This window comes from Ambystoma mexicanum, chromosome 7p, assembly GCF_040938575.1.
Source record: "Ambystoma mexicanum isolate Mex_15411 chromosome 7p, UKY_AmexF1_1, whole genome shotgun sequence".
NCBI lineage: Eukaryota > Metazoa > Chordata > Amphibia > Caudata > Ambystomatidae > Ambystoma > Ambystoma mexicanum.
The window spans coordinates 905,522,450-905,548,062 of NC_090939.1; the positions used below are offsets into that span (position 1 = coordinate 905,522,450).

At 46.6% G+C, this 25,613-nt stretch overlaps 1 protein-coding gene across 4 annotated transcripts in view; it reads right to left on the reverse strand.

The window, feature by feature from the left end:
- Positions 1 to 25,613, reverse strand: part of ARL13B (ARF like GTPase 13B) — a 1,122,894-nt gene that overhangs the window by 811,985 nt on the left and 285,296 nt on the right. For all 4 annotated transcript variants that reach the window (XM_069637199.1, XM_069637198.1, XM_069637196.1 and 1 more), the window contains one exon: positions 24,529 to 24,778. In XM_069637199.1, coding sequence (XP_069493300.1) covers positions 24,529 to 24,778 — 250 coding nt within the window. The remainder of the gene's footprint in view (positions 1 to 24,528; positions 24,779 to 25,613) is intronic.

Genomic DNA, 25,613 nt, shown 5'->3' on the forward strand with positions numbered 1-25,613 from the left:
AGAACAAGAAAATTTGACGGCCGGTCGAATTCAGGATAGGTTGGCACGGAGTGCCAGGAATTAAATGGGCACAGTTACAGAAGCAGGTGCACAGATTGTTGAGCATTAAGCAAAAGCCGGACATACTCGTGATTCATTTGGGGGTAACGATTTCACAAGCTTAGGGAGGGGGGCCCTAATGCGAGCAATGATGTGCTCATTACAGGAGCTGGCAGGAGAACTTGGGGAAACAGAAATTGTGTGGTCTGAGATCATCCCGAGGCCGTAATTGAGAGGTGCAGAAAACCACGCAGCAGTGGAAAAATCCAGGAGGAAGCTGAACTCCGTAATGGCAAAGTTCTGCAGGGGCAGGGGTTTTGGACAGATCAGGCACGGCTTGATCAATCTGAAATCTCCGGAGTATTTCCTCAATGATGGAGTGCACTTGACCCCGTTGGGCATGGATCTGTTCTTTTGGAATATCTGCACAAAAATCCTGTAAATGTAGGCGGAAGGGGGGAGCCACAGTGGACAGTAACCCACTCGTGGCGTGGCGGTGTTTGGCCGGACAAACACATGAGACAGACTCCGGATGAGCCAGGAGAAAGCAAGAAGGGTCTTCGCTCTTCTCAGACCGAGCACCCCTTGGGAGCTTAAGCGGCAGGGGCGTCTGGGAGGAACACCTAGGGCTCAGCTTCCCCCAAGGAAACGGCACTGTCCCTGCCCAGGAGCGCCTGCAGGGGCAGGAAAGGCTCGGGCGCCAAGGTTGGGAGAGTTGGGCCTATTTTGGACACTTGGGGAAGGAAAGGGGGATAGCAGTTTATTTTGGACACGGAGCAGTAGCCGCATCTTATGAGTAATTTTCCACAAATGTGTGCAGTGTGATTTTGGTTTTGGTGTTATTGTGGAATAAAAAACTGTGGCATTTTATGCCAAAAAACAAACAGGTCTCATTCTACACTTTCTGGGGGAAAAGAGGAATGAGCTATGGATACATTGGATACGAATGGACGGATGCCAGGGTTATGTAGAAATTAAACCCAATGGAAAAGTAATGCTAATGCATAAGGGAAGGCATTCTGCATAGATGTAAAGGATGCAGGAAAGCTTGCACGCCTATTTAATGTTAACCCATCATGCAAGTACAGCACCCTTCCTTAAACGGGACACACTCCCTCTCTTAAGTTACATACCCTGAAAGGCTGAACGCCAAAATTGACGATCGAACGCAAAACACCAAGCATGGCAACTCCTACAAATTGAACACTCTCTTTTTCACCAGTTGACACACCCCCTTAACTCTGGTCAAAATTGTAAACAAAAAATTGTAACGTAAAAGGAGAGGTGAAAACCTGCACTTAACTTCCCTGCTGTACCCGTAACTACCTGTACTGAAGCCATTAATCACACGAAAGCGCGCAAAGCAGCGCTACTGTGGGGACGAGTCAGGTGTGATCCCCATGATCACCCCGCCAGACGTCACCAACAAAGTGACAATGCCCAACTCCTCCATTAACATAGCATTGATGCACAATATACAACTGCACGGCAGCTCAAGCACATTTTCAAATTAACAAGAAAACTGATTTTTGAAACCCGTGTTTTCAGCACCAACAATTTAGCATTCTATGTCAAGACGGAGGCGAGAATTATCCTTCCTCTTCAATTTATTCCCATGTCCAGCGGTTTCAACAAAAACGAATTTTGTAACTTCCCATATGGGAAAACTTTTTTTTCTTCATTTTTAACAAAAAACTACATTTCCCTTTGCTCCAGGCTAACTGTAGTCCCAATGTCCTGACCACATGATCATAGTCCTTCCACTTCCTGTTCTCTCCAAGCAGATAAATTGCATGTTTTCATAGCTGTGTAGTGTTATGCCTTAATATAGCTGTGTGAACACTAAGAAAGCGCGCAGCGACGAGCAAAAACCATCTGCATTCTAATATACATAAATATATGCTCGTGAGGTATATTTGGTTAGACAGTTACACTAAAATTTCGTTCATTTGGAGACGGCGGCACGACCGGGGTTCGCTGTACTCCACTAATAGTTTAGGAGCAGCCCCCACCCTTGGGGAGGTGGGGCCGAGCGGCGTGAGCCGGCTAGACGCCCGGTGACAGCACGAGAGGAGCTCATCGCTCATTGGCAGGAGGAGGCACCCCCACCTTTGGAAGGGAGGAGCCTCTGCCCGAAGTAAGCAGAGCACGAAGCGTTGTACAGCACTAACTATATGTGCTTCGCTCCGGACCAACACAGCGACTATCACAAAAGAAATTAATTACGTCCGCAAAAGCGGGGAGAGGTTGCATAGATCTCAAGAGCCTCCACAGCCCGACAAACGCACAGAAGCGGGAGGAACGCTCCCAAAACACACAGCTAGACACACGCTGTAAAATATTAAACCCAAGGGGCATTTACTGAAGCCTGCTCAGCAGGACAGTGTGGTGCACCCGCAAGTTAAGCATACTGTGAGTTAGTGGGCATATTACTACACCTGACACAAGTACCTGAGGCACAATTACAGCACAGAAGAATGGCCGAGTTTGAATGGAGCGAGGAGGAACAAGAGGTCGCCAGTTTCCGAAGACCTAGCCTATAGTTTCAAGGAGGTGCCGGGGAACTCACTAGTAGAAGCAGTGGCTCAAGGAGTGAGACCCCTACAGGAAAGACTGGCAACCACCGAGACATATTTGAGCCAGGAGAAGAAAAGCACCATACCCAAAGTAAGCACGTCCACAAGGGCCATGCCAGAGGGCCCACAGGGGTGTAAGAAGACCCGGAAAAGAGAGAACTGGGCAGAATAAGGGGCCCTGAGACTACCAACGCATTTGCTAAACTGCGAGACGCATTTATGCGCAAGTCGGGAGTGGCGAGCCTCACGACGTCCTACACAAGGGGAGGAAAATAAGGGCAATGAGGGGCAGGACTCGGAGGAGGAGCCCACAGAGACTCCCACGGTCCTCACAAGATGAGGACAATGGTGGTGGCGAAGACGATGTACAACCCCCACCTAAGAAAAAGTTGAGGAAACTCAACACAGAGGACGATGAAGAAATCTCGGATATGTTCGCGTCGGAGGACATCCGAAACCCTAAGTCCTCAGACTGGTTACTGTCATCAAGACTCACGAAATACATGACTCACAGATTGCATAAGGCCCTCGAAAGAGGCGCAAGACAATGAATGTGGACAGAATGCCCTAAACCAGAGCTACCAGGAAAAGTGGCCAAAGCACCGGAGTTCGACCCGAAGATACTGGCCTTCGTGTCAAAGACCTCCAGAGACCCAAGGAAGGGGATAGACAAGTCCTAGATGAGTTGCCAGGAAAAGGTGCTCGATATCGCAGGACCACTGGTAAAGATTATGGACCTAGCAGATCGAGCACGAGATAGGGGGGAAGAGGTGGACCCAGATGTCCTCGCTAATTGGGCGCAAAGAGCAGTATGTCTCCTGGGCAACGCTAATTGTGCCATATCGCCAGAGTGCAGAAGAGGCCTACTCCTCAAAATAGACCCCAGGTTAGGTGATCTGGCTTCTTACGATACAGGTGAAGCAGCCCAAGGACTATTTGGAGAGACCTTCGGGAAGGAAATGGGGAGGTTTGTAGGTACCTATACCTCCCTGGAGAAAGATCAGGCATCAATAAGGAAAATATTTCCAGGGAGAGATTTTGCTGGGACCGGTCGGTGTCGAGGCCCCCAAGAGGGCGCTTCCCGAGAGGAAGACGTGGCAGAGGTCAGGGAAGAGGACAAAGCTTCCCCACAGGTGAGGCATATCCCGTATCTGCCCTAGGGGCTGGGGGGACTTGGGTTGTTGCATTTCTGGGAGAACTGGCATATGCTTTCCAGCAATGCCTGGGTATTAGATAGTGAGAGGACAACAGCTAGAATTCATAAAAATACCAATACAGTCCCACCCACCACCCCCCCACCCCCCGGCCAATACATTCAGCGCAAGCAGAGAAATAGACCTTACACGCAGAACTGTGAAGCCTAGCACTGAAAAGAACGATAGAGCCTGGCACCACAACCAAGATTTATAAGCAACATGTTGCTGGTACACAGGAAAGAAAATGAGACGCATAATAAACTTGAGGGAAATGAAAAGCTGGGTGACTTACCATCATTTCAAGATGGAATGGATTCACCAGCTCAGAGACATCCTCAGACAGGGCAATTGGCTCACAAGGAGCGATCTGAAAGACGCGTATCTTACGATACCAGTCCAAGAGAAGTATCGTCCCTTCCTAGCATTTGACTGGGGCTGACGATTTTGGCAATTTGCAACAATGCCGTTTGGGCTAGCCTCAGCACCATCAGCCTTCACGAAGCTCATGAAGCCGAATGCAGCAGCGATCAGAGAGAAGGGAATATGAATGATAATATACTTGGACAACATCCTGCTGATGGCAAACAGCAGGGAGACGCTGAAATACCAGACAGGCTGGGTGAAAGACCTACTAGCATCTCTAGGTTTTCTAGTGAATCGTGAAAAATCAGACATCATACCAACGGAGAGGATAGATTTCCATCATAGACACCAGGACAGCTACGCTGGAGCTGCCAGCCAGGAAGATAAGAGATATAAATAGAGAAATAAGGAGCTGCCTAAGCAAAAGCGTAGTCTCACTACGGGCGATAGTGAGAGTAGTTGGTCTATTGGCAGCGTCGATTCAGGCGATATTTCCAGGGCCATTAAATTATCGAGCCCTCCAACGACTGAAAATAAAACACCTGCAACAAGGCCTGAAGTACCATCAAGCTGTACCCCTAGATGTAGAATCCAAGACAGAATTGGAATGGTGGTTTCAGAATATGGACTCCTGCAACAGGAAAGCCATATTCGGGGATTGGGCCGACCTGGCGATAGAATCAGACACCAGCAGAGCAGGCTGGGGAGCCCACTGCGGAGAGCTAGAGACAGGGGGCAAATGGAGCACAGAAGAGCTCAAGATGCACATCAACTGTCTAGAGTTATTCGCAGAGTCGTTCGCGATCAAGGGGTTTTCAAAAGGCAGAGTGAATTCATGTATCCTGCTGAAGATGGACAACATATCAGCAGTCAGATATATCAATCATTTAGGAGGTATGAATGCCCAAATTACTAGCGGAACTAGCCAAAGATTTTTTGCAGTTTTGCCTAGATTCGGGGACCTCAGTAATAGCGGAATATCTCCCAGGTTTGCTCAATATAGTAGCAAACTGGAATTCCAGGCATCTGTCAGACTCCAGCGACTGGATGCTGGACCAAACTATCTTCTTCCAAATCGAGGCATTATGGGGACCAGTACACAGAGATCTGTTTGCGTCCAGACTGAACGCACAAAGGAGCAGATACTTCAGCTGGAGACAGGATCTGACAGCGGCAGGAGTAGATGCTTTCCTCCAGGATTGGAGGGGGACACACACTACGCCTTCCCACCATTTATAATGATGAACAGAGTACTAGGGAAGGTTCACAGAGAGAGAGCGCTGATGATAGTGGTGGCCCCAGTATGGAGTCGCAAGTATGGTTCCCGATGTTGATGGAACTAGTGACCGATTACCAAAGAGTGCTACCCCCAGGAGACGGCCTTCTCGCTGACCCAGTTGGGTCGTATCATCCTCTGAGAGTGAGAGGGACTCTTCCGCTGATGGCGTTCATGATAGCTGGAGACGCTGGAATATCCCAGGAATTTTGGCACAAGCTGCTTGCCTCATTGTGGAGTCGTGGGCACCGTCAACTAAACGGAGCTATGACGCAGCTTGGAGCAGATGGTCACTGTGGTGCAAAGGGAGAAGTCTTCATCCCGCTTCAGCCCCTCTAGTGGAGATATGGAATTTCTTAGCGGAGTTACTCCAGGACGGGAAAGCATACAGGATGATTGGAGTATACAGGTCCGCAATATCAGCGGGACACATGCCCATAGAGCGAATGCCCGTAGGTGAGAACACAGCAGTGGTTCAACTACTTAGAGGGATAAGATTTAGGAAACCGCTGGAACCGAAGTATGACGCCTTATGGGACGTTTCTGTAGTCCTAAGACTATTGGGCCAGCTGGCCAGGGAACAAGTACCTTTCTCTGAAGCAACTGTCAGAGAAACTGGTGATGCTCTTGTGCCTAGTTTCATGTAGGAGAGTGGCAGATGTCAGAGCGCTAGATATAAATAGGAAAGTGTACGGACCAGAAGGAGTACCCTGGACAGGACCTTTACCCTGGTCAGGAGAACTAAGACAGATTCCACAAATATAGTCTACCCCTACCTGCAGGAACACCCCAAGTGGTACGTGGCAGCCTGCATAAAAGAATACGAGCATAGGACCGAGGAGATGAGACCAATGGGGACGACACAATTGCTCATAGCGTGTAGAAAACTGCATAAGGCAGTGGCAACAGCCACCATAGCGAGATGGGTGATAGAAGTGATGCAGTTGCCAGGAATAGATATGGTTAAGTTTGGAGCGTATTCTGTGAGAGGCGCAATGGCTTCAAAAGCGCTAGCGCAAGGCGCGATGTTGCAAGATATCCTGCGTGCGGCCGTCTGGGCCACTGATATTACCTTTAGAACATTCTATTTCAAGCCTGTGCAATCAGTGGCAGTGACAGTGATGACAAGCTTTGAACAAGCATAATGCTCGCCTCCGTCTTGACATAGAAGGAAGATTACTCCTGCTAATAGTGCAGGGAGTCTTGATTCTATTAAAGACAAGGAGGCAAGCATTACTTTCCCGCCCTAGATACACGGGAGAGTTGATATTAATGTATAATAATGTATTTACGATGGATTCCTCCCAGAATAGGGTGTGTATCTGCCCTCCTAACATGCTCTTTATGTTCTTTCAATAGGAGATGACCAGAAGAACAGCTGAGCCAGATTATTGAGAAACACAAGCTGTTTGAGATCGAGGCCACCAGTTAATGCAGAGGATACGTAGGACAATGCAGTGGAGAGAAAAGAAACCATGCTTGGACTAGTTTAGAGTTCAGTTCAAGTTGGAGTGCAGTTAAGAGAATTAAAGAAGAGGGAGAGAACAGGAAGTAGAAGGACTATGATCACGTGGTCAGGACATTGGGAATTACAGTTAGCCTGTAGCAAAGGGAAATATAGTTTTTTGTTAAAAAAAAAAAACATGTTTTCCCATATGGGAAGTTACAAAATTCGTTTTTGTTGTTAAACTGCTGGAGAAAGGAAAAATTGTAGATGAAGCATAATGCTCACCTCCTTGTCGTTAATAGAATCAAGATTCCCTGTGATATTAGCAGAGGTAATCTTCATTGCTCCACAAGCTAACTAACCAACACAAAACACTGCTCCCCTCACTGGATGCAGTAATCCATACCCTCCACCGTAGGCATCAGCCCCGGCAAGGGGTTCCCGAATCTAGGACCACCCCAAGGCACCTTCCTATAATCAATAATGGCGCACGCTGCTACCGCCGCCGACATGGCTGACGTGCCCCCTATAGGAGACTGGGCTTAGACAACGCCCTCCTACAAAGTCAACTGACTAAATGGGCTTACCTCCACAAAATCTTCTGGTAAATGAAAAACCCTGTAAAACCGGCAGAACAGACACGTAACAGCAAACTCCCATCAGAGGGACACAGTGACATGTAATGGCAAACCCCTATCCGAGGGACACAGCGAAGATCAAAAGCTGCCCTCTATGGGTCTCAACGGCAGCGCAGCAGAAAAGAGGAGCCTGCAAAGGCGGTGCACATTTTAGAATCTGGAGAGCGGCAAGCCCCCTACTGGCTGCCCTCTCCACTTCCGGCTGCAGAGCACCCCATCCCCACTTCCGGACTTAATTGTTTTCACGGGCTTCCGCTCTTTCCATTGTGCCCCCTCTAGGGCCGCGGCCCCGATTAAGCTTATGCCTCCTCGAGGGTCGGCTCCGCCTCCCACGTCATCAACACCATGTTCCTTCGACTTGATCCCTGGAGGATAACGTTAATGTTATTGGCAGTCTCCGTATTTGAAGTATGTGTGGTTACAATGCGTAGATCTGATTGTGTGGCCCAGGCTCCTTTTATGTCAACAGAGGCTGGCGGAGACGTGAGGAGGGTTTTTCGGCATTTGGAAATGTGTATTCGGCAACTACCTCATTATCAACACGAAGTGGGGATGGTGTTGTGTTACGGTAACAGGTGTCACACTTGAGTGACGTGGGGTTGGAGGGTAGAGGGGCTGACAAAAAGCCTGCCTTGACATTTTCAAAGTGATTAAGGTAAGTCTCACTGTTTTACACTTGGGAAATGGCCAACAATCAAACCCGGCTGATATGGGAAGATTCAGTGTGCATTATGAACGTTTTGATTGGCTATCAGCCATTTGCAGGGTGCTAATATTGGATAGAACAGCAATGGGCCTGCAACGGAGCATGAAAGTGGTTAACAATACGCAGTAAATTACAATTTGATCCTCAATACATACAAATCAAACATTAAATATCCCGGGAGTGCTCTGGTGAGTTCTGTTAACTGCCGCTGCACTGTGTTGCCGGAGACTGCATATAATGGTGGAGATTACAGACTTTTAAACAGTATAACCTAGGCCCGCCCACTAAAGCTGGAAGCAGATAATTAAGAACAGGGGCGCGTGCATCCGCGCAAGTGCTCCTGGCTGCCTCTGCCTTGCTGGAGACTCTGCATTTAACGGTGGAGGTATTACTGTGGGAAGCCTTGAAGAACCAAACATAACTATTTCATTAGTATTGATGCGACTGGAATCCTGATGAAATATCTTTGATTTTTCTCTAGATTATGGATTTTTAAACAGTATAAGCTTTGGCCCCGCCCACTGAAGCCGGAAGCAGCTACGTAAGAACAGGGGCGCGTGCATCCCGCAAGTGCTCCTGCAAATGCTGTTAGCTGGCGAGTTCGTGAGTTAGAGACCACCTATTACCACACTGGCTTGCGAGTGACTGTTAATTGCACATTGTTGTGATATTATTTGTTTGTAGATGCACTCTACTGAGGGCAACGTGAAGAAGAAAAAAGATTGAGCTGCCCTTGAAAGAAAGCCAGCACTAATCTCTCCTCTGGTTTTCTCAAACAAGAGGGATAGTATGTCCAGAGCGCTAGCCCTGCCTTTGCTGCCCTCTCCGGGAGAGGGCGAGGGGTGGTGCAACAGTAATGGTAATTGAAGGGTGCACAATCCCGGAAAGGGACTAAGGGATCACAGGGGAGCAGGTCATAGCGAGCTCTCCAATATAGATAAATACAGAGGAGGCTGACTTACTTTGCCAGGATCTTTTCTATCTGACTCAGGTTTCTAAGAGGATACCTCAGGTAACTAATCCGATCCCTTTAGAGCAAAACTCCTTTGCCAACACCCTGCCTATTTTTGCAACAGGCACAGTGTCCCTACAATGTTAGTGGAACATCTAGAACAGTTGGGAGTCTCAAATCCCCCGTAAGGAAGAAAGTCCACTGCCATAAAACCATTTGGGAGCGAATCTGGCAGTAGGCAATACTACTTCTTCCCAGACTATGTTTCCAAATAGACCCAAATTACGCATGAGAGTATATTACAAGAACTCAAACAACACACTCAGTATACTAAGGAAATCTCCTTAAATATGGTGGGATTGATGTGGCTCATGGGGGAGCTTGAGCGCGGCATCATATCAGGCTCCACAGATGTTTCCATAATTGACAAAGGCACATATTATCAAGCCCGCCACCCAGGTGCAGTAACTATATCCACCTCTCCGGAGGAGGAGGGAAAAAGTAAGAAGGCGTCAAAAGTGGATAGGGTGAGTTTGGGAGAGACCGGGCCAATAGTGGGGTCAAATAATATTACAACAAAGAATGGCAAGTGCAATAAGAAAAAAAAAAAGCAAAGAGGGGCTCCACTATACGAAATATTCAAACAACCACAGCCACAAAGGGTGCAAGAAGGGGGGGGGGGTGATAAATGGAGAGGAGATACCAACCATCACGTCCCCCCCTGTCTCCACTGGACAAAACAACAGTAGAAAGTTCGAAAATAACTACACTCACGGAAGAAGGAATCAGAGAAATTGTAAAAAAGATACAAAACAATGCTCCTGCTATAGTTGAGAATATTAATAGTAGGGGGTGAGCACAGTTACTGAGTTAACTAACCTGGAGGAGAAGGTAATAATGAGGTTTTCAGTGCAATCACAACCACAAAGAGCATTGCCAAGACCAATGTGGACCGCATAGTCTCTCTAGTCAACACAAGCAGCAGGGAATGACATGTCCAATAAGAGAACAGCACTTAGCGGTTCAGTTGAGGCCTTGAAAGAAGAGGTCATCAACGAAGTATGACATTTCTTGTCACAAAAATGAAAAGACCTATCCGGTTTGAGGATACTGACCTGCCATTGCAACCACAGCATAATTATACCAATGAGTCACATATTGATAAAGGCCAGCATGAAGGTACATGTGAATCATATTGGAGGGTGCAGTATTTGCGGAAGAAACCAGCCTCATGCTCCAGTATATTTTTGAACAAGGCGGGCCAGAATCATTAAATAGAACCCGAGTGTTGACCCACTTCAGGGACATTCCTAACCTAAGACTCATTATTTCTAAAGAAGTAAAAATTAGACACTACTCTCGATATGATTGTGTTAGGTTCGTAGTCCCATCTAGAATGGTCCACAATCCACTCTTAAATGAGGTAGAACCTATTCCCTCTTGAGAGCACCCATAGTTGGAATGAAAACTTGAATCGTGAAGAGAGAACGGGGACATATACTCAATCTAGTGTGACCGTGAGAAATTGAGTGTAGAAAAAGCAGGGGACGAGAATAAGAACAAGGAGAGGGAAGAGGTGAATTGGAGGTGGCATGCTTTGACGCTGAGGGAGTCAATTACACAGACAAAGGATATTAATAGCCAGCTCCAGCATCCCTAATGATCTTAATGTTATATCATGGAATGTTGGGGGCTCTGCCCATTTGACTTCCAATGGTGACTTATGTAATTACTTTAGACTCTTCCCCATTGGAATTTTACAGGAAACTTGGCTTTTGAAGACCCCAGCCACAGATGATTAGGAAAGAAGGGTTGAGTCAGCCACGAAGGGTCAAAGAGGACATCCTTCAGGCGGGCTACTTACAGCAGTCAAAATTGGTTCTGGATTGCAAATTGTAAGCCACCCTACCATAGCGGCAGGTATTTTGGCAGTGGTGGTGGAGATAGAGGGGGCAGCAGAGGATAAGTCCATCCTAATAGTCAATATATATTGGAATCCATTGGGAAATCTCATTGGCACTATGGATACATTGAATACACTATTGGATGATTGGGTGATCAAGAAAACCTGGGGGTCAGGTTGTCATAGGGGGAGACTAACTGATTGCAATCTGTCCATGCCCTCTGACTTTGACCACTTCGGCCAGGATGACCTATAGCTCCCCCAAACGGGTACTAAAAAGGGGCCCAAAAATAGATTGTACGCCTTAAAATTGAAAGAGACACAGGGGCAAACCCGGAGAAAGAATTTAGGAAATTGGGGTATCAACATGGCAAAATGGCATTTCATCCTCATTAATAGACTACATTTTTGTAGCAGAGTGTTTGCGGGATTCGTTATGGGAATTCAAAGTAGTAAACAATGAATTCAGTGACTGCAGAATGTTATATACGAGACTCGAAGGGATGAAAGTAGCTAAAAAAAATAATTCTTCTATGGCACATCCCTAACTGTAAATACTAAACGTAACCTGATAGCATGGCATGAGGGCAATGTACAAAAACTAAATAGGGTACTGTTGAGAGACTTTGATAGCCTCCCAATGGAGCAAAAGTTAGTAATTTACAGTGGTAGCTGCATTGAAAATTATTGTAATGGCTAATTTTATTTACAACAAAAAGGAGGGATACAAGAATACATAGACACACATATCCATGAAATGAAAAAAGGTCAAGTAAGCGGATAAGCTATCTAAACAAATCCTCCCTTGATGAGTCATCAAAGAGGAGATTGATAGTGAAGGTAAAACAAAAATAAAAGAATTGGTTAATAGTGCATAAGCATATTCTATATCAAAGAGATGGGGAGGATATGGCGGGAGCCTTAAGAGATCGTAATTCCGGAATTATTTGGACTCAAATAAATGCCTTGGAAGCAAACCAAAGTGAGCCCCAACCAATCCCATCCCTGAAGACTCATGGACTCTGAAATTCAAACAATTGTATGGGCAGGAAGATACCATCGGAATAGACTACCCTTGTGATAACTCTCTATGGTTTCCGGTTATACCAAGAAAAGATATGGAGAGAAAGATGAGGAAATCCAGTAAATCTAAAGCAGGAGGCCCGAATCAACTAACCAACATTATTCTTAAAGGAAATGTGGAGCTATGGCCTGGCATTTTATGGGCGATATTCAGGGGCGTGGTAATAATGAAAACCATACAGTACTCTTGAAATAGTGCAATTATAATCCCAATATACAAGAAGGGGAATAGAGAAAGTCCACTGAACTACCGCCATAGAGCTCTACTAGATGTAGATTCAAAGATTTTAGCAAGTTTAGTTCTGGAGAAAGTAGACACATGGTATATCTCTAATGAAATTCTAAGTCCTTTCCAATTAGGCTTCTGGATAAATATAGGAACTAACAGTGGGTGCCTCCTTCTACACTCCCTGCAGGGTATTGCTAGGAAGTTAAATGCGGCCCTGATATCTGTGGCCTCAATGGACCTTTCTAGAGTTCTCTATCTCCACCACCACTGCCAAAATGTGATAAACTGGGGTTACCACAAACTACTATTGATCTTAATACAGCTGCAAGATGGGTCCAAACTGCAAATAAGACATAATGGTGAGGGGGCATTAAGTAATCCTATAAGTATTAACAATCGTCTGAGACAAGGCTGCACACTGGCCTCATATTTGTTTAACCTGTATGTAGCAGATCTTGAGAAGCATTTAGAAAAAGCTTCCTTTGTAGCACCTAGGATAGAACAACGAAAATCACCAGGGCAGTCACCAACTATATCACCAACTATTTTATTCTCTTTGACCACATACCAATAGGACTGCAAATACTTCTCAGCATTTGATCAGTATATTGAAGAGAATGATCTACGTGTTAATCTGGTGAAATCCGTCGTGCTAACGCTACATACAAAGCGAAGCAAGTGTACATTTGCATGGTTCTCAGATCAGACTAAACTTCAAATAAGATTGACAGTGACTTAGGATTCCCATTATCTCCTTCCCCAAGAAATCTGTTTACTGCTTGTACCTGAGGGAGAAGGCATTAAAACTGATCGGACCAAATGAAAAAGATTGATTGTAAATATGGTAAACTTTCCATATTCCCCACTGTAAAATTGTATTCAGCCAAAGCCTTTCCCCACCCTAACCTACAGAGTTGAATTATTTCTGACTTGGATGGTTAGAAAAGCTTGGAAGATGGAAGCTTTCATTCGGATATCAGTTTTATGCTCGATCCCTAGATGCGTGTTATCAGCCCTAAAATACAAACTGGGATTGCAATCTGACAAGGTGTATTTGAATGGAAAAGACTGGCTCTTTTCAGACTCCCAGGAATCAAGTTTATATAACCTATTAAATTAAGGGGGTCAGAGAGGAAAAATCATAGAGGGTATAATCTGGACACATTGTTAAATAATCCTCTAAAAAATACTGTTAAGATATGATTGGACATGTACTATCGATTAAATTCTGAGTTCTCAACTATATTCTCAAATAGTCACCCCAAAACCTTTAGGCGTGATGGAACCTTATCTTATGTGTTTCCCTAATCGAAAAATAAGAAATCATTTCATGAGGTTTATACTCAATGTTATTCATACTGACGAGACCCTAAGCATTAGAGACAGACAAACTAGTAGATAACCCAAATGTCGATTCAGCAAAAATGCAAATGAAACTCTCCCCCCATGTGATCCTGTGTTGTGAAGCTCTCCAAATTTGGAGAGTAGAAGATTTTTAACTGATGCTAGTTGGGTCCCAACGGACCAGCTGTGGGCTAATATTATGCATGGCAAATCAGTTGCTTTGATTGTCGCTGTAGTGAGTTTTTTAAAACGTGTATGTAATCTCATTGAATGATCCGTGCAATTAGGTCTATCTCCCGTTTCATAAATTAGTGGAGAACACAACATTCTATTCTCTGTATATTTGTGTTGGTATTTGTATTCTGCTCTTGCCTTTCCAAGCTTGTAATTATGCAAACATGTGAAAATGTAAATGAAACTCTCCACCATGTGATCCTGTATTGTGAAGGTCTCCAGATTTGGAGAGTAGAATATTTTAGAAGATCTGAAACTGATGTTAGTTGGTTCCCCATGGACCTGCTATCGGCTAATATTATGCTTGGCAAATCAGTTGCTGTGATCGTCTGTGTAGTGAGATTTTTTTTTCTTCCATTGAATGATGGTGTACAATTAGGTCTATATCCTGTATCATAAAGTAGTGAAGTGTATGATGTTCTATTCTATGTATATGTGTGTTGGGATTTGTACTCCGCTCTTATTTCTGCGATCTTGATATCATTTAATTTTGTAATCTTATACTCTGCAATTAAGACATTTTGTAACTTTGTAATTTGTATTTTAGTATTTGTACTGGCATGCTTTAAATTGTAGTTTTAAAATGAAGTTATCAATTTTGTAATCTTTTGCAAAGGTTTTAAATGAATCAAAATAAATAAGATTAAACATTACACGGTAATAAAAAAGAAGAAGCTACTTTCTTACCTGGTAACGTTCTTTCGATGGGATGTTCCTCCAACGTATTCCACAACTATGACAGATCATCACGACAGCTGTGCTACTTCGGAAAGTTTTTCGGCGTCTGTGTCCTGCGTCGATGACGTGTATACGCTGTCCTCGACGGCAACCGTCGAGCCGACATCACCAGATGTTTTAAGTAGGACGCACGACGCCCGTAGCCTCAGTTGTAGTTTTTTCCCCAGAACGTGTGGCACCAATCTTCTGCCAGTATGACTACAGAAAGCCTTGCGGAAACGTAAACTGCTATCGCATAAGAAATTCTGTAGAGGGGCAGGCTGGGATGGTGCGATGTGGAATACGTCGGAGGAACATCCCATCGAAAGAACATTACCAGGTAAGAAAGTAACTTGTTCTTCAAGGGGATTGTGTCCTCCGACATATTCCACACCTGTGACAGACTTCCAAAGCAGTACCAACGTATGGAGGTGGGAAAAGAATTTAGAATTTTAGAATTCCCAATTAAATTGCAGAATAGAGGACCGCCTTGCCAAAGGCTAAATCCAGCCCATGGATAGAATCCAGGAAGTAGTGTTTTACAAAAGTATGGACAGAGGCCCATGTGGCTGCTTCACAGATGTCATGAATGGGAACACCCCCCTGCAGAGCAGTGGAGGCAACCACACCCCTAGTAGAATGGGCCCGTAAGCCTACCAGAGGGTCCTTACCCGCCAGGCGGTAGCATTCAGAGATTGTCAAGATAATCCATCTGGACATGGTCTGCTTAGTAACAGCTTGACCCAAACTCCTTCCAGCGTATCCTACAAAGAGCTGATCTTCCACTTTGACTCGGGACATGCGTGAGATGTAGAAACTTAAAGGTCTCTTAGGATCCAACCTATGGAGCCTCTCCTCTTCCTTACCAGGATGCGGAGGAGGATAGAACGCCTGAAGAATGACCTTCTGGCTCAAATGAAAGTCTGACACAACCTTCGGAAGAAAAGAAGGACAAAACCCTAAGGACAACCCTGTCCTTATGGAACACCGTGACAGGTGGCTTAGCGGATAGTGCCTGCAACTCACTCACTCTGCGAACGGAAGTAACTGCAAGCAAAAGAACAAGTTACTTCTTACCTGGTAACGTTCTTTCAATGGGATGTTCCTCCGACGTATTCCTTATCTTGATAAATCATCTCCAGTTTGCTGGCCTCAGAATTTGTTTTCAGTAGAAGGTGCTGCGCGTCGATGTCCCTCGAGCCGATGTCCCTCGACAGCAATCCCTTCGAAATACAGTTTTAAAGGTAAACAGTCTCAAAGGACAAGAACGTAAGGGCTCAAACGGAGCTCCCATAAGGAATTTCAGAACTAAGTTCAAATCCCAACCGGGCACCTGGAAAGGTGACGGTAGGAACACATTAGTGAGCCCTTTTAGAAACTGAGAAATCAAAGGAATCTTAAAATAAGAACACTCCTCATACGAGCGCTTAAATATAGACAGCGCCGCCAGGTAACCCTTAATGGTACCCACTTGCAGGCCCTTGCGGGCTAACGAAAGCAAAAAAGACAGAAACACAGGAATGACACATGAAAAAGGATCCACATTCTTTATCCTGCACCAGTCGCAAAACTTTTTCCAATAGCAACGGTACAGGGACTTTGTTGCAGGCCTTCTGGCCGAAAGCAACACCTCCATCAAGTCTTCAGGGAGGTCCCAATCCTTATACCTCAACCTTTCAGAAACCAAGCATGAAGGTTGAGAGTCCTGACCTTTGGATGGAGAACCTGACCCACCCTCCCGTGAGGGCAGATCGTCTCGGTAGCAAAGACGGCGTGGAGGGCAGATGAACATGTCGAGAAGGTCCGGGTACCACGCTCCCCTGGCCCATGCCGGAGCAATGAGGATTATTCGGGATCCGAACATCCGTAACCTCTGCAGAACTTGAGGAATGACGAGGACTGGAGGAAACACGTACAGCAGAGGGAAGGACCATTCCACTATGAACACGCCCCCTAAGGCTCCTTTTGGAGGAAATTCCCGCGAGCAGAATCTTTCGCACCTCCGGTTGACACTGGTGGCGAAGAGATCCACTTGTGGGGTCCCCCAAAGGGCAAAGATCTCCAGGAGAACCTCCTGAGCCAGCTCCCACTCGTGAGAGATCGTGCTCTGCCTGCTCAGAGCGTCCGCCGCCTCGTTTTCGTCTACGGCCAGATTAACTGCCGAGATCAAAATTTCCTGCTGGATGGCCCAGAACCAGAGCTGCATCGCCTCTCTGCACAGAGGGAGAGACCCTGCCCCCCCTTTTTGTTGAGGTAGTGCATGGCCACTGTATTGTCCATCAGAATCAGGACATTCTTCCACCGCACAGACGGCAGAAAAGCCTTCAGGGCTAGCCTGACGGCCCTCAGCTCCAACAGATTGATATGGAGTCTGGACTCCGACAGAGACCAACGACCGCTGACTGTCAACTTGTTGGCATGAGCTCCCCATCCCGTGAGGGATGCGTCCATCACGATCGTCACCTCCTGCCAGGGTAGCCAAAATGGAGCCCCCTTCATCAGATTGCCTTTGATGGCCCACCACAGAAGATCCTGGGCGACCGAGGGCGGCACATGAACGGGATCAGACATCCTGCTGGAGGCTTGCGACCACTGCATCTTGAGAGCCCACTGCAGAAATCTCATCCGCAGCCTGGCCTCTGCCACCAGATGAATGCAGGATGCCATGAGGCCGAGCAACCTCAAGAACTCGAACGCCGGGAGGCTCTGGGCACGTTGAAACTTGTCCACCATCTGCAGAATGTGATGAGCCCTCACCTGGGGAGGCGAACACTGCCCCAGAGATGTGTCAAGCACTGCTCCGATGTACTGGAGCCGCTGGGTAGGTGTCAAGTGGGACTTCATTAAGTTGAGGGAGAAGCCCAGCATGTGGAGGGAGTGGCAGGTGACTGACAGATGATCCAGGACTTGCTCGGGAGAGCGCGCCCTGATCAACCAATCGTCCAGTTAGGGGTAGACGTGAATCCCCCCTTTCCTGAGATAAGCTGCCACCACCACCGTGAGCTTGGTGAAGACCCTTGGGTCAGAGGTCAATCCGTACGGCAGGACCCGAAACTGAAAATGTGAGTCGCCAACTGCAAACCTCAGGTACTTCTTGTGCTTGGGATGAATCGGCACATGGAAGTAAGCATCTTTGAGGTCGAGAGACACCAACCAGTCCTGAAGTTGAAGGGCCTGGAGGACTTGAGAAAGAGTGACCATGTTGAACTTGTCCTTCCTGAGGAGCTTGTTCAAACCACGCAAGTCCATGATGGGTCTCAATCCCCCGTCTTTTTTCGGGATCAAAAAATATGGGGAATACCATCCCTTGTTCCTCTCCGCTACAGGCCCCAGTTCTATGGCGCCTTTCTCCAGCAGGGATTTGATTTCCTGCGCAAGGAGCGGATCCGGACTCTTCAAAGAGAGCTTCCCTGGTGGATTGTCGTGAGGCCTCTGCCGGAAAGGAAGACAGTAGCCGTGGGCTATGATCTCCAGAACCCACACATCTTACGTAATGGCACGCCATTCTACAAGATGCTGCGCCAGCCTTCCCCCAACCGGCGAACCATGGGACATGGCCTCATGACTGAGCTGAAGCGGCTGCGGCAGTGCCTGAGGGCAAAGAGGCAACTGCCCGAGCGGCTTTGGCACCTCGAGTACCTTGTTTTCCACCTCTGGTACTTCTACATTGGCCCCTTTGACGGGCAGCTCCCCTCGATCTACTAAAGGTCGAGTAGTATCGAAAGGGACCTCCCCTCCATTGCTGTCCCCTAGGACGAAAAGGCGGAGGTTGACTAACTCCAGCGCTCAACGACTTCACTGCAACTTTGGAGGTCTGCAACCTCTCAAGGCTCTCATCAGCCTTGCTGCCAAAAAGATGGTCACAATCAAAGGGTATGTTGAGAAGCCGGGACTGTACATCAGGAGCAAACTTCGACTTCCACAACAATGCAAACCTGCGCATCACGGTGCTTGCCGCCATGGACCGGCTGACACAGTCTGCCACGACCAGACCCGACTGAACGGATTCACACATGGCATCCTTGCCATCCTGAACGAGGGCAAGAAAACAATCCCGTTCCTCCCCTTCGGGAATATGTTCAGCCGCCAAAGATACACAATTCCACAGAGTGTGAGTGAATCTTGCCAAGGCACAAACGGAGTTGGCTGCCTTTAAAGCCATACACCCAGATGAAAACACTTTCTTCGCCCAACCGTCGAAGCGCTTGTCGTTCCCTATCAGGAGGGATGGTAGGGTACGACGCCTGCTTCGCTGGGGCCATAGCCGCCTGCCCCACCAAACTCTCCGGAGTGGGGTGCAAAGACAAGTAGCTGGGGTCACCACTGGCTGGACGGTATTTTTTCAGCAACGACTTATTCACTGCCGGGAGACTCTCCGGAGCAGTCCAAGCTGCTGCCACCCTTCTTTGTAAGGCCATATGAAATGGCAGCACCGGGTCAGTGGGTGGACCTTGGTCCAAGATATCTGTCAGGTCATCCTGCAGAAAATCCACAGGTGGAGCAGACCACCCCAAATACCCTCGACATGAGATGCCTGTATGAAGATTCGGCGTGGGTACCAGGCTCAGGCCTGCCAAATTCAACCTCCGGGGAGGTGTTCAGACCACTGGCGTCATGCAAAGTTTGACACAGGTCTTCCAACTGGCTATGACCAGACAACAGTTCATCAGGAACTTCCTGAGGAACCAAACCTTCCACATCCAACCCTTCATCCACCTCTGAGATATAATCTAAAGGCTGGAACAAATCCCTGGATGAGGGCACAGAAAAAGGCTCAAACACAGGCCTTACCGACTTACTCAGGACCTTCCTCGGTGTACCCACCGGTCTCCAGGGTACCTCCGATAAAGCCTCCTCAAAAGGCGTTAAGAGAATCAGCGTCGACGGCTTCCACAAAGGCTTTGAGGCCAGAGACCTGAGCGTGTCCTTTGACGGCCTCAGCGCCGATGACTTCCTCAGAGGCGGGGCCTCGAGAGAGTCCCTCGACGGACATGGCGCTGATGACTTCCTCGGAGGCGGAGCCTCGAGAGAGTCCCTCGACGGACATGGCGCCGATGCCTTCTTAGAAGACCTCACAGGATCTGACGGTCTCGAGGGCATTGAGGGCCGGGACTTGGAGCGGGCATGGCTAGAGCGATCTACCTTGTCCGATCGGGACTTCGACGGCTCCCGATGATCGCGCTGTCCGCCCGAGCCCGAAGGTGTGCAAGGGGTGGCCCTAGCACGTTTCCTGCCGGCTTCTCTCGAAGGCGCGGACGGAACTGAGCCCTGTGATTTGAAAAAAGCCATCATCTCCTTACGAAATGCTTCCCATTCCGCAGGAGAGGAATGCTTGTTGGGACAAGCTACCCGGCGTCTGGCAGAGTCCTCAGACATGGACGGTGAAGGCGACCGGTGACGGCGCTTCCGCGAGTGCCTAGAAGAGGCAGAGGAATGGCGGGAACCACTCCGGGACCAAGACCCCATTGGACTTACGCCGACACGGAGAGTCGCCCATCGAAGCGTCAGTCGAAAGGCCAGTGGATTTCGCCTTTCGGGGTTTGGAAACCCTACCTACGGATAGCTTCTTCTTCCGCTCCCGCAAGGCCTTCGACGTCAAAGACTGATAATCGTCACAGTCATCAGTGGCGTGGTCCTCGCCAAGGCACTAGAGGCAGACGTCGTGCGGGTCCGTAAGCGACATCTTGGAACCGCAGTCCCGACACTTCTTGAAGCCCGACCGCGGGGTAGAAGAAGATGAAGACATGATTTTTCACAAAACCAAGAACGAAGAACCGATTCAATCAGGAGAAGAAGCGAGGCGCGCCGAGATTCCGAAGCGAAAACGTTCGCGGAAAAAACGGAACTGAGGCTACGGGCATCGTGCATCCTACTTATAACATCCGGTGACGTCGGCTCTACGGAGGCCCTCGAGGACAGCGTATCGACGTCATCGACGCAGGACACGGAAAAATATTCCGAAGCAGCACAGACAGCTGTGGTGATTACCTGTCATAGATGTGGAATATGTCAGAGGACACAATCCCCTCGAATATAGAAACTTCAGTTAGAAATGGAAACTATATAATACCAATCTGGAAGTAGTACATAAACTACTTTATCTAGGTTTCTGTATTTATAATTGTAAAAGAGAAAACAGATTGGTGATATGCTAGAAAGGCAATTGTCTCAGTCGGATTCAACAATGTTTAGTAAAAATATGGTACATTTTCATAATCTCTTTCATTTTTGCAAGACAAAAGTTACCCGATGTATTTTATATGGTGTAGAAATTAGGCTTAATTTAAAATGTAGCTATTTATGAGGGGAATATTTGAAACGTTTACTTAAGCTTCTGTCCTCCTTCCCAATGGTAGAAATATGGCACGATTTAGGAATTATTTCCTTGGCAGCTTTAATAGATTGGAGACGATTCCAAATCTATTTTAAAATAATCCATGCTGTTCCTGGAACTCTTTAAACCATGAGCTTATTATTTACAAAGGAGTAGAGTTCCAGTATTAACAAATATTATGCAACAACGGGAGTCGATGATTTTGAAAAATAAATGTGGCTACGTTGAAAATCTTATACAACGAATAGTAAAGAACACACTGTAGGAATATGCAGGTAAAAAATGGATTTGTGATTAATAAGTACATAAAACAGCGAGAATATAGAATTCCAAGAAAATTAGGATGTTTATTTCATGAAATTCCCAGTCCTAAATTCAGAGCCATCTACATGAGGCTAAAATGTCATTTGTTAGCCACGTTGGAAAAAACGGTACCCAGGCATCCAATCCCAAAAGAGTTTAATAAAATACTGAGGGTGTTCTAATAGCTTTATAGACCTGCAGCGAGGGCCGTACTGGGCATTATGGGCCCTGAAGACTGAGTTAAAGGCCCAAGCATAGCGAGGGACTTTAACAAGATATGAGGCACCATAATGCCTGGTACGGCCCGAGCTGCAGGTCTATAAAGTTATTAGAACACCCTCAGTATTTTATTAAATTCGAAAAAAAAGGCACACAACTAATAAATGCTGCAGAAATAAATGTTTAATGGGAAAAGGGTTAAGAGGATGGAAAGGACAGTATTGCCAAGGATAACATTATTTTAGATTTAAATGTGTGGTGTCACAGAAATTAAGTAACTGCAGGAGCGAGCCGTTTTTTTTCTTCTTTTCAGGCATGCAAATGTAGGGCCAAAGTAATTACAAATGTGCTCTAAATGAACCATAAATACTACTCTTCAAGTATATTTATCAGGTGGGTATTGGTATGATTCAAAACTGTCTGACACTTACATTTGTACACGTGTTTCTTTTCATTGAGGCATTGTAGTCCAACAGAATGCTTTTTGTTTATTTCCGTCAGGGGGCGAGGGCCACGTTATGGCATGGTTGCACAGCAGACAGATGAACAATTGTCAAAGGGGGGCAGGACAAGTTTGGCATGGTGAGCATATGGTAGTATTGCATCATATATGGAAATAAACATGTTGCCAGTGCGGAATAGAATACGGGGGCATTGGGAAGGTGGTGACTGAAAAGAAAGCATTTTTTCTGATTACTTCCGTGAAGGGGCTGAGCCACGTCAGGGACGCTTGCACAGCAACACAGATCATTAACTGTTTGAGTTCGGAATGGGACACGGGCGAATCAGACGGAACAATGCAATATACTTCCAGGCAGCAAGTGTGTTTTCTGGGCTATAATAGGCGGAGGTGGCGGCGAAGGTAAGCGCCTTCAACTACTTTCTGGGCTACATTCAATCTGTAGGCTATACCAGTCCGTATAGGCTGCAAATTGACCAATCAGGTTTCTGGAAATCACCACTAGGGTGTTCTAATAGAAGATAAAGAACTGTATGCATACATAGATCGGCACTCTACATTTCCCATTCCAAGATGGCAACCGATCACGGCCATAGGGAATTGCCAATCAAAGCTCCAAACCCAAGATGGCAGACGGATGCATTTCACGGATCTCCTCAGTTGGGGGGCTTCTGGGAGCGGCTGTTGGGAATTGGTCACTAGGGCTGAAGTGCGGCCGGCATGTTTCAGGAAGGTGGTTGGGCTGTTGAGGTGTTGGGCGGATGGCAGATGCGTTTGGAAGTGGTGGGTAGTTGGCGGAGCCTGGGACGGGGTGTGAGTTGGTGGGGGGCTTTTGTTTGTGGTAGGGTAGCTGTTGGTGTGGATTGGTGGGGTGTGGTGGTTTGCGGTTGGGTGGAAGGTGGTGTGGAATTGGAGGTGGTGGTTGTTTGTGGTTAGGTGGCTGGAGGTTCGTGTGGAAGTGTGGGTGTCGCTCGGGTTGGTCGCGGTGGGTGGGCGGCAGCGCGCTGTGCCTCGCCTGAAGCGCATGTGTAGGCGTACGGGCTGGGGTCTCGCGGGTCTGCGCGCCGGTCTCCAGGGCTCGCTGGGTGGTGTTTTGAGTGGTGGGAGGTGTGTGTTTGCGGTGGGGTGGCTGGTGGTGTTGGATTGGGGGGGTGGTTGGGTAGCTGGTGGTTTGTGTGGAAGTGTGGCCTGTGTGTTGATTGATGCACATCATCCTTTAGGATGGGGAAGCACCTGCGTAGGTCCGCCCACTCATTCGATAATTAAGAAGAAGAAGAAGAAGGATGCATTTCACAATTCACTTAACTCTTTCAGTATGGGTATAAGAATAAAGCAAGGAGAGCCGCAATGATTCAGCATCTCGCAACTGCTTCGTGGTTACGATGCCGGTCTCTGTTGTATATATCTACCTGCTCATGTAAACAGCTACGCTACGGTAAGATTGCTGTGCATGCCGACCTATGTGCATTCGTTGTCCTAGACCTGTTGTCATGTCTGTTATCGTGTTGTTCTCGTTAATCTAGCATCTACTTAGTCTGGGAGGGAGCTCTAGATCTAGGGGGTCCCGTTGCATACAAGAGACAAAATCACACAAAGGAGAAGGAGAACCCTCCACATTGATTTATAACAACCTGGGTAGCAATAGCAAATAATACCAGGACTTCTATATCCCTGTGAAGAAACAGGGAAATCCGCTGGCTTGGTGGTTCGAGCAAGGTTTTCCTGGAGATCAGGTAGCTCCCTTTATAAATTCCCAAAACACTACGGTGACAGTAACTTGTGGCAAGCATCTAATCCCCTCTTCTTTTGTCACCCTCTATGGCTCCAAAGCTGAGTAGCTATCACAGATTGTAAGTCGCCCCTGCCTAGGGAAGATAGGTCCTCTCTCCTGGTACATGCCGTGTCCGGGAGAGGCTTCTTCCTGGGTGTGAGCGACAAGTCTTGAGTGCTTCCTAAGAATCTGACAGCACATTTTCAATATCCTTACTTCGTTGGTAAATTGTAAAGATCTCTAGTTTAACAGCTTTTGCCTTGAAGCAATTCACTCACGCAAAAATGACTAATTGCATATTAAAAAAACATTGCACATATTACAGCACACTCCAAATGTATATTCTACTAAGCCCTAGTCAACACAGATGAACAATGAAGTTGTTTAACTGGAATATCAGTTTTTTACCATTCAGCATTATGAGAACCCTCTTAAAGTCATTAGGACCCAAATATGTCTTATCATTGTTCGAATAGCCTTGTATTTGACCATGAGAGAAAGGCGAATTCATAAAATGTAATAGTGGTCACCATATGCATATATTCACTCTCTAAACAGGAAAGGTATTCTTTGTTTTCTCACTGGTGACACATGAGGGTAGAGACTACACATCTTAAAAAACTCACTATTACATCTTTCACTATCTTATTGTAAGAGACTACATGGAGGGAACCAAATCTTAAAAGCAATTTACAAAACCTTCAGTTTAACAAGCAACTTAAATGTAGCATTACTTACACCAATACCGGTTTCCCTGATATTCTGGGATGTCGCAAAACCTCTGTCATTGTCTCTTTGGTCTCTTCCATTCTTGCCAAATCACTGGAGTCTACAACAAAGATTACCCCAAAGGATTCGGCATAATAGTTCTTCCAGATGGCACGTATTCCTTTCCCACCTCCTAGGTCAAAGATGGTAATTTCAAACCGTCCTTGCTTTAGCTCAGTTTTCGAAAAACCAACAGTGGGAGCTACATCTTCTGGAGACTCTGTTTCATGTTTGGGAAAAGCAAAGCAGAACAGACTTAACATTGATTCATGTATGCCATCATTAATATTAAGATACATCAACTATAATAAAACTGCTACTTTGCTCCCCAATGCAGAACAAGGAGAAACTATTCATCAGGCATCCATAGAAGGAGGGGGGGTTGTATGGCGTGTTGGGGCGTGTAGCCTTGAAGCAAAATTGGAAATGAACATGGCATAGCTGCCAAGTTACCTTTGCACAATAAGGACTAGACATTTACTTAAAAAACCCTGATGTCTGAGGCGTAAAATCATGTACATTATGCAAACAACAATGTCCTTAATGTGTATAAAATATGGTGCTCTTCATGTTTTCTGTTTCCTTTGTTGGATTTAATCATCATCTTCTAAACATTTTATATATGGAATCTTCATTTATCTGGCAAGTGTGTATTGTTATTCAGTGTGTTGCTATTCTTGAAGTAGTCTCCCTGAATACAACTAGGCACTACCCAGATTACCTATACAGAGGATCTGCAACCTGCAGATTTCTAGGCATTTTAGACTAGGACTCCCCCGCTCCATTGACGATGCTGGCTCGGGCTGATGGTAGTTGTAGTCCAAACCTACTGTCAAGCAAAAGGTTGCAGACCTCTGAATTGAATTTAAATTGTATTTCTATCGCGCTTGTACACAAGTGTTTCTGACCTAGATAATGGTTCCTCCTTGTGTAAGCACTTTTAGAATTTAGTCATAAGAAACATGAAATGGTCAGAAACAGTTATTGCCGTTCACTTTTCAGACCTGAAGGAAGATGGCAAAAGGAGCAGAACCAGCATGCACACTTTCAAAGAT